The sequence below is a fragment of the Pempheris klunzingeri genome, chromosome 3, assembly GCF_042242105.1.
Source record: "Pempheris klunzingeri isolate RE-2024b chromosome 3, fPemKlu1.hap1, whole genome shotgun sequence".
In the NCBI taxonomy this organism is placed as follows: Eukaryota; Metazoa; Chordata; class Actinopteri; order Acropomatiformes; family Pempheridae; genus Pempheris; species Pempheris klunzingeri.
The window spans coordinates 27,258,493-27,273,048 of NC_092014.1; the positions used below are offsets into that span (position 1 = coordinate 27,258,493).

At 43.0% G+C, this 14,556-nt stretch overlaps 1 protein-coding gene across 1 annotated transcript in view; it reads left to right on the forward strand.

The window, feature by feature from the left end:
- The first annotated feature begins 592 nt into the window (after positions 1 to 592).
- sorcs3a (sortilin related VPS10 domain containing receptor 3a) overlaps positions 593 to 14,556 on the forward strand; it is a 175,672-nt gene continuing 161,708 nt past the window's right edge. Inside the window, exon 1 of the mRNA XM_070856324.1 lies at positions 593 to 1,270. Coding sequence (XP_070712425.1) covers positions 593 to 1,270 — 678 coding nt within the window. The remainder of the gene's footprint in view (positions 1,271 to 14,556) is intronic.

Below are 14,556 nucleotides of genomic sequence, written 5' to 3' on the forward strand. Positions count from 1 at the left end.
TTATTATCATTATTATAGGGGTTACATAACAGTTAAGATAATAATTGTCACACTTTTGTATTTCATGTATTCATTGAGTCTTTTTTTTCAATCACATCACTAACTAAGTTTAGAAAGCTGCAGAGAAAAACAAGACAACAACATAAGAAAATGTAATTGTGTGTCAGTGTAATATTCATATTTTTTAGCTTAGATATTTAGATCATGATAAGATGTGTGCCTGCTACAAGGAGACTATTTTCCATTACTAAGAGCTAAACTACTTATAGAATAGGAGAAGGCTCAGCACCACGGACAGCTCCCCCCCTCTCTCCTTCTCCCTCCCTCTCTCTCTCTCTCTCTCTCTCTCTCTCTCTCTTCCGGGCGCACACTCGGCAGCTGGCTGCGATACAGCTCCTCCCTCCTGTGTGGTGGCTTTCCCGACCAAAGATCCTTGGACGTGAACAGTTTCGCTGAAGAGCACTTTTCTCTCCCCCAAACAACCAGACGGACAATCGAGGCGCCAGTGATTCCATATCGACCTGAGAGAAAGGACTTACTGTGTCGAATAAGGTCTCCAACGGTCTCTCAACCTCCCAAATCTCTGTCAGCGATGGAGACTTGGGCTGGCTCCTGCCCAGCCTTGCACTTATATCTGGGTATCTGGATGATGATAGCCGCTCATACCCTACAAAAAGCCAAGGCGGAGATAACTTGCGCATCTTGCCCGTCACCAGTTCAACTTCACCTGGAGGAATTACGGCTGGGGGTGCGCACGGACCCGACAGAGGAACCGGGCACCCTAAACAACATCTTGGTAGAGTTTAAGGAACTCGGGGTTGACGACCAAAATACTGAAGTGGACGACGACCGTGGAGCCGGCGTGTCTGTCGAGGATGTCACCCAGCTCCCTCAAGATGTCAGTTTGGATAGAGTTAGTGCGACGAGGGCTGCGCCAGGGTCCAGTGAAGAGAGTCACCGCGGCAGTGATGGAGCAGGCGAGCCCGAAAAGAGTGAGGATGCTGCGCTCCGGAGAGCGAAGAGAAGCGGTTCTGAGTTTGCCGAGTTCAGCGAGAACGGGTGGACCGGCACGGTCTCGGGCGCTCCGGAAGATCGGGGCTCGCTGTTAGACGGACACAGGCAGGGCAGGTCCGACTTTAGATGGAACAGGGACGAAGGGAGAGGGAATAACCGGCAGGATGAGCCCAAGCTCACCAGCAGCACTTTTGCTCTGACGGGGGACTCTGCGCACAACCACGCGGTGGTCTACTGGTCAGGGCAGAACAGCAGCGTGAGTACCGATGAATTTGTTCTGATTATTTTACTTTTGTGGCTTTTCATCACTTCACATTTCATGAAGACTCTACCCCGAGGAGGGGAGGGGGGGGGGGGGGTGAGGGGGGGTATCTCGAGTAGCAGTGTGAACAAACTCCGTGACGCACAGAGCGGAGCGGAGACTCTGCTCTGTCGCGCCGCTTAGTTGTGCTTCACTGTTAACAGGTGCACTGGAAGCTACAGATGCGCACCGACGCGCACTGTTCCCCAAGTGCCAGGCTTGAGCAGCGACCGCGAACGGCATTGTGCCGCGACCTCTGACTCTCCAAGCATTTACGCACGAGCCCTCCTCTGCTGGGGCGTTCCTTTTGCTGTTTTGTGACATTTCCCCGACATCTCCGCTTGTCTCTGTGTGTGCAGGGGTGGGGATCCGTGCATTTGGAGTTTGATATTTAGTTTGGCGTAATTTATAGCCTTGGTGGGAAAAAATGTTTATGATTTATTTGCAGCGAGTTTGAGATATGCTAATGAATGATTCATTCCTCCCCGATGATAAGAGGTTTTTCATCCAAACTAATTGATTGGGGAAGGAGGGAGTCATAAATTATTGCTCAATCTCCAATAAGCCTTTAATTCTTTAGATTATGAATTTCTCCTCTGTGCTTCTCCTGAATTTGTGGGTTTACTGAACTGAATACTCAAAAAAAAAAAGGGTAAATGAATCCAACTTTATTGACTCTTTAGGAAGGTTTTTTTTTTTAATTATTATTGAAACTATGATATGCGGCCAGCAGTAGCATGTGATACAGTCTTCATATTGCCAATAAAAAGGTGTCAATCCCTGGATGCATTACCAGAGACGTTCCAAAGGGGGCTGTTCATCGTGAGATTGGGTCTTCATCTGCATTAATCCTAAACAGGAGATGTGTGGCTCTTTGAAACAAAGGCAACTAATGACATGGACTCAGGGATTAATGGCTGCTCTGGATTGTAGAGCCACAGCAATGACGGAGAATCTAGAAATTCAAGAAAAGTATCTATTTATTATTATTCTAAAAAAAAAAAAAAAGGATAATTTTAATAAATCTAAATCAAATGTAATATCGCCTGTCAACACAATTTTGGAACATTTATTTGCCTAATTTCTGAAACAACTACCTTTAAAAATACTAGAATAGTAGATAATCAATCCCTCTTGGTGTAGAAGGACAGTATGCAGTCATGACATAGCTGCCCAGTTCACAGACGGGGGCAACCTGCTGCCATGACATGTGTAAATCTTTACAGCAGCAGTAAACAGCTCTCACATTAGCACTTACTCCTATCTAAAACGACACAGGCCACATTCGAGCCAAATCTGCATACGATTTGGATGGAAATCCTGCCCCTCTTACACAAGAGGGTCCTCATAGGAGGAGAATAATGAGACTAAATGAATCAAAGTCATTTACACAACCATGGAAGCTTACAGGGAGCCGATGGGCTCTTCTTTGTGGTTTCACATGCTTAATTTGTTGTTGTGGCTGCTTCTCTTGCTTTATTCCATTTGAAAAAAAAAAAAATCCCCACATTTTCAGTCTTGTCTGAGCTGATTATGACACGGTGCATGCACTTGTTTTTTAACCCGCAGTGAAGACTGAGGCGCTGCGAGAGGAACATGCTTGTGTGTGCACGGATTCGGGCGTGTGTGTGTGTGTGTGTGTGTGCGTCTGCATGAGTGTGCACTGGATGGAGAGGGTGAAGAGGTTATTGTGCGCTGCTGCCCCTTAGCTGCAAATCTTAAATAATTATCTTGAAGACTGAGGACTCTTATTTCAAAGTCTTCTTTTGCATCAAAAGAAGAGAAGTCAGGCCAGGCCCTGAAAGCTTCCCCAAGAGACGAGATCTGCTACCTAATCTTCAGTGGCCGTTGGTGCTTGTTGTGATGATGAATAGACTGGTTGAAGAACTTTAACTTAGCTGTAACAGTAGTTAAGTTAGAGAATGAGTGGCTGGCTAATGCGATGTTTCACTGTTTTCTTTTCACCCCAATCTTTGTTTAACTTTGAGCAGGTTTCCATTCTTTGCCAGGAAGATTTTAGTTGCCTAAACCTAACCAAAAATAACCAAAGTGCCAGATCAAAGAACGCTCACATGGGTCAGACTTTGGATGGCAGTATCGACGATGTTTTTGTGTTGTTTAGGTTGGAAAACTTTGTTGGTACAACCACATTTCATCCTGGTAGAAAATATCTTCTTGAATCTTTAGCAGTCATAAGTTCTGTGCCGGTGACCTTTAGCCAAGGTAGAGGACTCCTACCTGCCCAAGCATTTAATTCAAGACTAAACACCTAAAATATAAATGTAAATGAATCTCAGCTGGCTGACTGGTGCGCTGTTTGGTTGACTGGCTCCGGCATTGACCATAAATTTACAGCCTTTTTGGTCGAGAGACTTTCTCCCAGTCTTATTTCAGCCAGATTTGGTCTGCTGTGTCTTGTATTGCAACTACCTGTGGGAGAACTTGACGCTTCTGTGGGTCCCCTGGGGGGGGGGGGGATAGTATGTCCTTTGAGGCGTGTACACATGGCTAATGCAGTCTCACTGTCTCTCTGTACCTGTCCAACTTGCTGTCTCTGCCCCAGCTGCCCTACCTCTCTCTGTCACCCGTTGTATGCGTCTTCATGCCTCAACCTCAGATATGAACTGATAGTGTAGAATTAGCGATGTTGAGATTAACTGTCGTTTATTATATTCATAGGCATAATTCCAATGAAGCATCCCTACAGCAAAGTGACAAGTTCTTTTCTGAAGTATCTTGGAGGCTGTGTAATCCCCTACCCTCAGCAGACATGAGCATAATGGCATTGTGACTGACAGCTTGAATACAAAATGGATAGCTTTAGCAGTGCCTCTCTTAGTGCGATCGTGAGACATTCATCTCTTCTAAGGGAACCTTGAGATTTTCTCCCACCCGCATCATCACTATTAATATGTTCCCTTAAGAAAAAATATGAGGCCATAAATGTCACCTTATCAATAGCCGAGGACGGCGTTTCTGCTGATCCATACGTTATTTTATTTTATTTTTTCATGTACCATGGCACATTGCACTGTCTTTGATGTCCCCTTCATCTGTTAGGGCGATGAAGACGGCGTGAGCACGGGCTCAACTTGAGTGGTTTTTAAAGTCGTGAGAACTCACGCTGAGACAGGTCAGTTATATCTGGCAAGTCATCAATAGAGCTATGTGTGTGTGTGTGTGTGTTTGAAATTCCCGAATCACCCCTTGAGAACCAGAGGAACACACACGCCGACTCTCAAGAATTGGCGTTTGAAGGCAAAAATGTCACAAAGCAAAAACACACACACACACACGCACCTTCCCAGCACGTATAAGAGATTTAAAGGTATAGACGGGACAAATACAGCACGTACGGCGGATTCGTTCAAAACAAGACGTGATAATGTCTGTTTTGAACAAATTCAACATCCTGCAAAAATGTTGCTGTAGAGTACCTTTATCAACCTGACCGCTGCTGTTTGCACGTTATGGTCAATATGTTTGCTATCTATAGTGTAGAAAGACTCCAGAGTCCCACCAATAAGGATAGAGCCGTGTGTGGCATTTCCAACCACAGTCTCTGCAGGGAGGGGATGATGATTTAGGATGTAGAGGCAGGTCTTGTTCCCTCTTACTTTACATCAGCCCATCTCACCCCTCAGCCTAAATTACTGATGGTAATACATTATAAAGTTGTTTCTTTTCTTCCCTCTCTGGCTACCCTGGTGGCCGACTGCTCTGGAGGAGGAAAGAGAGGAGAAAAAAAAGAGAATATCATAAATAATGTAGCCCCTCCAGCATGCCTCATCTCCCTTATCCCTTGATCTCTCCTCCCCTTCTCTCCCTCCTCCTTTAATTAGTGTCTACAAATTTGTTTCCCATCCCTTGTTTTTTTTTTTTTTTTTTTTTGCATTGGAAGTATGATGTAGTGGCAAGAAGCCATGTGCCACAAAACACATGAATGGAAAATTCAAAATTCTTGACTTGCCTCCAGAGCTAAACTCTTGGCTGCGGTTCCTTAACAGTGGGGCTGAGGCGCACTCTTGACCTCTCGACTTCATGCAGTGTGGTGTAAGCATTAGCTAATGTGACCTAATGCTTACAGCATATGCCTAATGTGTAGAATGAGCCGCATGATATGATATATATGATATGGCGGGGCATATTTCATTTCTGGATACCTTTCTGTGTGGTACAAATTTTAGCTTTGCAGAAGCTTTGCAGCATTTGCTTATAAAGGTTTTGTGTGGGAAGGACGATATAGATCACCACAACCTTCAAAATATAAACAAAAAGTTACAGCTAAGAATAAAAGATCAGACTGGCACATACAGATTAAAAAAAAACACCTTCTCTTTTGACTGCATATACAAGAATCCAACTCTTCCCTTTTATCTGAAGCTAACTAGGTCAGCACAATTTTAGATTGCATTTTATAACTCCTGTTAAAGGTCATCGGATGCACTTAAAAGTGTCACATAATGTTAAAACTCTCCTCAGTGCTCCAGCACAGAAACGCAACCACATTAAGGACGCCATTCAAGCCATCCAATCAGGATGCATTGCACCTGCTGCTGCAGCGGATCTCGGATCACATCAAGCTGGTAAAAGCTTTGAAGCTATGAGCATGAGCATAGTAGAAAACCTGTCGGTCGGACAAGAGGCTTTAAGGCTGCATTCAGCAAACTTAATGGCCTCATTATGTTTCCTGTATCATTGCCACATTGGCTGAGGCGCTGATGGAAGCCACCTCGCCACGACTTCAGAGAGTTGAGTATAATCATATGCTTGGCCACTGATCCCGTTCAGCAGTACCTGGGTGCTGACATTATCTATGTGTGGAAAAGAGAAGTGTGTGTGTAAGTATGTGTGTGTTAATTACATTGGTACACCCTAGTGTCAGATTTAATTTAGATTCATTTCTATTCTATTAAATGCCTTTTCCCATCTGGGGTACCCAGAGAATGCAGGATATCACCTACCAGTGCAGCGTAACTTCTCCCCACTGTCTTCCTCATGCTGTGTACTGTCTGAACACCTATGGATTGACTTAAGGAATATTGAGCTTTCGAGTTTGAATCTTCCAAGTCCCAGAGGCACAATGCATCTTGACCTTATCCACCTTTTTTTCTGAGCCAAGTGCGATACCTTGTAATGTTGATGTCCCTTGCCATTTCCCAAACACGGGCAAGCTGTGGAGAGCAGCCAGGCGATGAGCCCATAATAATGTCAGACCACAGTGAAGCGATAGACCGCACGCTGTGATCCTCTCTCTGCCCTCTATTTGCTTTTTCTCTTTTTCACCCCTTCTGTCCTCCATCGGCAGGCGCTGTCCCTCGCGTGCATTGATGTGCCTTCGCTATACGTCAAATTGCACCTATAGACTTGTTTGCACGCAAACAGACAGACAAAGTAGCGCGCATGCCCATACATGTTAATGAATGAATGAACATGTTAATAAAAAAAAAAAAAACACACAAACATGCGCGCACACACACATGCACAGGCCTCAATCATTCTCAGTATCATGTCTCACTCTCAGTTGGAGTGAGTGGTGTTGTGCCTGGAGGAGGTTGTCATTGATGGAGACTAATGTTGACACATCACACCCCAGGACCTGCAGTCAATTAACACATTGTCTAATTAAAGTGATCTACTGGTTTATCTATGAGAGATTGAAAGTGGCTGTAAAATGGGTCCATGCTGCATTAACTTTACAATCAGGTCTGCTTCTTTATTTCTATTTGGATTTTAATGGTAATAACCTGCTTAAATATCCCCCCCATTACCAAACAGATTGTGTAAGCATCTCACACTGATAGAGGCAGGAGATAGATGCTCACGATTTTAGATTTCTTCTTCCTGTTATTACCCCTCTCAAGCTGCGAACACCCAAGCAACCGGCATACGTGCCTGAACTTTTGACTGCCCATAGACCCTGGCATGGGACTCAGCTTGAAAAGTGCCCTTTAAATAAATCATCCCTCAACCGACTTTAAGTCATTTTCCTCCCCCCCAAGGTTTGCACTTAGCTCTTTTGAATGAGAACTGTGTTAGCTTTCTATCCAACTGTTTAATTGTGTCTTATTTACCTCAATGTTGAGATGCTTTTAAAATGTTAACGACGCCTTAAGAGTTGTTTGACCTGCTTGACGGGTGTGGTGCTAATATAAAGCTGCTTTATAAAGGAGAGCGTGAGTGAGTGGTCATAGATATCAATGAATTATTAATCCTCATGCTCTTTTATTGGTATATTCCGTGAAGGGGAGCTTCCTCCGGAACTGAAAGTACAGTACCATCACATAATCCTGCTCGGAAAAATACAGTGAAGAACACATGGTAAGGCAAGGCCATGGTATCGCTAACGATCTCTTAAATTAATCAAAGATTAGAGGTGACACTACGACTGCAAGCTCACAAACAAAATATATGCCCGATGGTATTTGATGTTGTTTCAGCTGATAACTGCTTGCCCCCTGTAATCATATTTGTTTAGCTAATGCACAGAGGAATGAGGCTGTTGCTTCCTGTTGCTGGTCAGCATCTGTTTTCAGTACAGAGCTCCTGTTTGCTGCCAGGTATGACTGCAACGATTCATGAAACTAGACTGCGTCCGCCTCATGCTGTCACATTTGTGGTGTGCGTTGCCATTAATGCATGTGAGCTACCACTAAAACATAAAAACCTAATGAAGCGCGATGAATTAATAGTCGTCAGCTTCAGCTTATTTCAAAGAAAGCACCAGAGCTTGAGTTTGAAATGTTCGGTATTTATTCGTTTCCCCGTCGGTTTATTGGTTTACATCAAACAATCTGTCCTTTTCTTGCTGCTTTAATAAAGTCACCAACTTCAACCGTCATTGCTCGTCCACTTCCTGTGTTTGCTCCTGCTTTTCATTCAGGTCTTCAGTCGAGGTTGTACTGAATACAAGCAGTAATGTTGAGTAATGAGTGGTAACAGGCGTGTAACTAAATAAATACCCTTAGTCTGACACTTTTTACGCGCTCCAGCTTGCAAGCTTTTTTTTTCCCCGCGTCAACAGCACTGTGATTTTCTGCAGTGTGGCTTGTCGTGCTGAGAGCAGCACATAAAAGGCAGCATCAACGGGTGCTTGTTCCTTTTTTAATGTAAAGCTTTATCACCTTTTTTTTGTAGCAGTTGCTGTAATGAAGAGAGGCTCTTGAATTGCTGTGTCATTTGTTGATCAAAAGTAAATGTAGTCATCCCAAACCTGGCACATCCTTGTGCCTTCTTGCCCCAAAGTAGAAGCTTAAACCTTCTAAATCCCAATAATTCTCAGTAAAGGTATAGCCACAGTGCTGCCCCAGTCCTGTCATAGAGAGACTGATAGTGGGCCTTTACAATCAATGGTGCTCAGTATCATTCCTGGTGTGTCATATGCCTTCAGGCTACAGTGAAAATAAGTTCAGCCACAGTGAGACTTTTTCTGGTGTTATTTTCATGCAGTTTAAGGACAGGAGGCTATAAACCTGCATTTAGCACTATTTTTGACATTGACAATGTATGAATGCATCAAACATCCAACAATGAGCAGAGCTTATTGGCTTCTGTCATCTCATTGCTTTGATTTGCAGTGATTACATTTTTTAATCGCGATTAATCGCTTGTTTCTTTGCGATTCATCACGATTATGCGCAAAATTCAATAATGAATCCAAAAGTAGTGTATTGCGCACTTTTATTTTAAAAGTATTGCTATATGAACAAAAGTGCAATAACTCTCTTTGGTTCACTGGATAGTCCGTTTGCATTTCCCATTGTAAGCGAACCAAGACCCGTGTTTTCAGGCGGACCTGAGTTCGCTTGTTTGGTTCGCACCAGAGTTCGGATGAGCTTTCACACCTACCCAAACAAACTATCGGACTATCCGGGGAAACGAACTCTGGTCCATTTAAAGCGGACCAAACAGCACCGGTGTGAAAGCGAGCTAAGGCCCACCCCCAAATGCTGTCATTGGTTGAGACGCGTGATGACGCCCATCCCAAGCCGATACTGATCAACACCCCTCCCCCTCCTGTGACCCAAATCCTGTGTCTATTCAGAGCCAGTGAGCAACGGACTTTCAAAATAATGATAATAAAAACTGCGTTAATTAAATAATGCGTTAACGCGATAATAACGCATTAATTTGCCCAGCCCTACTTTTAATGTACAGTTCCTTCTCACTACTCTCATCATTCCCTGTATGCGGCCATTTTTAGTAAAAAAAAAACAATTCGAAAAAGAAAAAAAACTTAGTTTTGAAGGAGCTACAGCGCTAAAAGTAAAATGAATATTAGACTTTATTTCACCAGGTGGTTACAATATGTCTCTGAATACTCAATGTCTGCTGGATGTGCGAGTATTCAACTGTTTGCTAACACGTAGACGTTAAGCCAGGTATACAATGGTGGATGTTATTTGCTGTTTACTTATCTAACCTGACACTGAATCTTATTGCATTTTGCTTCTCGGTGCATCCCCAACCACAATGGCATTTCTTTTTCTTTTCTTTTTCCTCAAGGCCACCATTAGCACACAGTATGTTAGCAGGGTGGCCATATGCCAAAGCCCTTGTAATTATCACACATTATTCCAGAGGTGTCACAACATGATAGCAGGAGCATTAGCTTAGGCTTGACCTTTTCATCGGGGAGATGAACAGAGTCATGACACAAAAAATGCACAAAACCTGTAAAATGTCAAGATCAGTGATTTATTCCGTAAACACCTGGATTCACCACTAAACACACACAGTGGTGATCTAGTAATTTGGCAACAGACTATGCAGCATGCCAAAACACATGGGGAGGTGATTCATCATGTCTGTTCATCGTGTCTGGGCCTTCAGTACAACAATGCCTGTGTATTTATGGTTGACCATGGCTCCCTCTTTAACGATGAATATGTCATTGTATCATTTTCAGAAGTAAGTCTGTTATATAAAATTTTTATGAATTATGGATAATGCTCCATTTTCCCTGTGTGGTCTGGCCAGACTCTGGCAGTATCAATTATCTTGAAGGGGATAGATCTCATTCCGGTCCGTATCTGATTTTTAACATGTCAGGGTAAAGACATAATGGAATTTAAATGAGACCGCTCAAATTGAAGCAAAGATTTGTTGCATGGAGAGTGCTCTGTAGCAACTTTATTTAATGAATTCAATTCAATTCAGTGCTTTGAATTCTAACTCACCTTGTAATTTGCTCTGCGCATGTAGCGCTGAAGTGAGCTATTATATTCATTACGTATCTATACATTCAGCTCAATTCCTAGTCAATACACACAATCTGATAAAATAACTGATGGGTTATTAAAGCTACAGACCTGCGTTTTTTTTTTTTCTTGCTCACAGTGTTTATCTTCTGAAGACGATATCCCACTGATAAGTGCTGGGAATGCAGATAGGGAAGTGGAGGCTGTGTATGATTATTAACATTCGCCGAGGTAGGGCCACAAGTGAAGGCATCGCTACATCATCCAGACCAGTGAGATAGATGAAGGGAGCAGGGGCTGAGGGAAACTAGGCCTCCTTGGGAACCCACAGGGTAGCGAGCAGCTCTGAAGAAACCCAGCCCAGGTAATTATCACGTTGTGCCACTTAAATATAAATGAACATGCTTTTTCTCAGTGGAGAGCAGTTTAATCAAGTCTGTTAGTGTGTGCCTATGTGTTTATTTGTGCTTGTGCCTGTATCCTTTTTGTTTTTCGTGCCTCTTAGCCCCTAAGCCCACCGCATTTCCAGAAACAGAGGATTGCACTTGCACTCAGTCATTTCTATGCGGAAGTGGCTGCTTTGTGTGTTCTTATCGCACTAGTATTCCTCTCAGTCCACCGCTGTGGTTCCCACCAGCAGCCCGGCACGGCATCCAGCCTGTAGCGAAGGAGGATGACTCTTCCTGTCATTCCTGTGGTCCCACATTTGCCGCCTGTCTGCCTGTCTGCCTGCTGGCTGCTCCTTAGGCAGTGCCTTTGTCCATCACTAGAGGGAGTGGGTAGCCTTAAGAATAATGATGTGTAATATGAGCTGCAGGACAGAAGGACAGAGGGAGAAGTAGAGCGAGAGGGAGAGACTACTGATTATTCATTATCCTTTACTTTAGAGCTGTAGCCACATTGTGGTCCGTACAGCTTCATTACACAGAGACGCTAAACGATGAGTCTGCCGCATGCTGTGTATGTAGAGTCTAGCTGGACGGATGCCACTGGACTAATCCTGCGGAGACGAATGTCATGCTATTTGGTAGATTAAAAGCGTCTGTGATTGTGATTGAAATTAATAGATACAGTGTTTGCTCTGCGTCTGTCTGTCTGCTGTGTGTGTGTGTGACGAGAGAAACCGGGGGGCAGGCATACACAGTCAGATGGATGGATGGAGACATGACAGCTGCAGTCATACACTGAGTGATAAAGAGACACAGCCACTCTCTTGGACTCCCACAAAGCAGCTAGCTCAGTGCATGCTAAATATTACAGCGCATCTCCTGCAGCATCTCAAATCTCTTCCCTCCTCTGTTCCTCAGAAGTAGATCAGGCCCCGCTCGTCTCTTCCATCTGCAGCGCTGAGCCTGTTTGCTGCCCTTTCACAGCTCACTTGCCACACATGAAAATGTTTATGTGGCCCTAATTGAATTTAGAGCTACATGGTTTACCAGATAGAAAAGCATTTGTAGAGCAGGCTGTTACAAGAGAGATAATCATGCTAGTAAAGAGTCTTCGCTTCTGCAGCGTATCTTTAGAGCTTTAGTTTTAACCATCACCGGAAAGGGGAATTTGTGTGGAGCCAAATCTTAGCAGCGCTGTGCCTCGGGATCCAATGGTCACCTTTAACTGTGTCATTTCATTCATTTTCCCTAAAGAGAGAGGCGTTATATTGGTTAGTCTGTCCATCTGTCTGTCCATTTGTCTGCACAACACCTTGGTGCAGGACATGACATCCCCACAGACGGACTTAAAATTTGGTATGATTATTCATGACTAGAGAATAGTTTGTAATCATTTTTGTGACACTTGGACCTTTTCTGTGGTGCAACCATCACCCCAGATTTTCCAGTATTACAAAGGAAATCTGGCAGATTGCCATGAAATTCTTTCAGCACATTCATGCTTCCCAGAGGATAAACCGATGCCATCCTCAGGCCAAATGTCAGTTTTACTCACAAGATACCTTAGAATCTCAAGATAAATTGTATTTTTTTCTGAGGGATTAGAGTAGTAAGAGTAACAGCATCCCGCCTAATCGGGAACAACATCATTATTAATTAATCTGTCGATTAGTTTCTGCAAAATTGATAAATTGTTTGTCAGAAAACAGGAAAAATCGCCCCCGTATCCCTGCTCACATGGAGATGTCTCCAAATAGACTTACCAATTCACTGACAATTTGTCTCAGCTCTAGTTCCATCTAAGGTTTTTGTTTTACTGCTTAAGTAGAGCTCAAATGGTTAGTTGATTAATGACTGAGGAGCATTAGAGCCAGGCATAAGAGAAAAAAAAAAATCGATGTGAAGGACCAACATTTTATTTTATTTTGTGTTCTGAGAATACAGTTGACATGTTGAGAATAAAGTCAGCTCCTCTGATCAAATCAAGCAACAGAATACCCTGCCAGCTGCCAGAGTGTGTACGTCCCCGGAATGTGAAGGTGAGTTACCAAAGTCGTACAACTGTATCCTTAAGTGATAGTTGTGTTGTATCAATTCTTTTGACTTTATTCTCTACATTTCAACTTGTGCAAAACATCATTTATCTTTTTCCTCATGCCTGGCACTAATGCTGAAAGTTTGACTTCAGCTTCAACAACTTGACTTTGGTATTGACTTTTCAACTTTTCAACTTTTCTCAAAGAAAATCTTCCTCCTCTCATTGTTCCCATGTCTGGCCCTGATACTCCTCCACAATTAACAGATAGTTGATCAACAGCAAATTAATCAGTAACTATATTTGTAACGATTTTAGTGATTAGTAACTATTTTTTGCAACCACCATCGTTTAGGCTATCTATCTAGCAAAAATGGATTGAGAGATTTTATAATTGATTATATTATATATTGATGATATATCACTGATTGATAATATTTGGGTTTTGCGCTTTTAAAAAAAAAAAAAGCCTATTTGAAGATGTCAGCTTGAGCTTTAGGAAACTTTTTAGAAACCGATTGATCATTAGATCAGATTGGAGCCCATGCCAATAAAGATTTTGACTTAAAATCTTGCTATTTTTGTAATTTAGTTATTATTTAGTGGGTGACCACATCGACCAATGGAGCAGTAAAACGAGAGAGAACGTTCCGGTGGGATTTCGTCCGTAGCCAGTGGAGCCCCAGATTTGGAATTTACCACTTGACTGTCTCTGGGCCATTTTTGTTTTTAATGGTTTATTTTAAGACAGTCATGCTTTGCTTCCTGTCAGCTGAAGGAAAGGGGAAAAGGAGTCGGGCTGATGTGATAAAGGGTGCATTATTCAAACACATACATAATGATTCTCTTGTTTCATTGCAGCATTGACCTCTTCATGTAGCTAGTAGATCTACTGCTGGGGAAGGGTACAGCATACAGAACGACTGGGTTTTAGTTAATGCTCTCCAACATGCAATATTGCTGAACTTCCTAGAGTCAGTGATTGGATGCGTTGTTCCATCCACATATGGAGATGTAAATAAACATAAATAACAGTAATGGCATTTTGCACACGTGTCTGCAATTTCTTATTTTCCTCTAAATGGAATGGAGTAGCACACCAATATATCCCCTTGATATTACTTCTCATGTCATTGCCATGCCAACTAAGACACGCATGACCGTCCGCTGCAGCGTGAAGCAGCTGAGTTGTCAGCGCAAGTTCAAGGGTCATCCACCCCCATCTCCGCGGAGTGATGTGCACCCAGATCCTTAAACTGCTGAAGGAAGTGAGACAGGTGATGGGTCAGACCATCTCGTGACACATAAAGGGAAGAGCTGTGACCCAACAGAAGTAAAGCAGTTTCATAAATGATTCTGTGAGTTTGTGCTGCACCCTAGCTGTGCATGGAAATTAAAATAATCTAAATTAAAATCTTTCCTGTTATTCCGCATGGTAATAGAGCAATTTCGTTTCTCAGTACAGTTAATAATTTCATTCTTTCCAGTAATATCCTCAAATGAACTGAATTACCACAGCGCATCCACAAACATGTTCAGGACAGAGACTAAATTGGGATCAAACAGTGCCAAAGCAAGCACACATTTTAGCATTTCAGCCAAATGAGTTTTGCTACA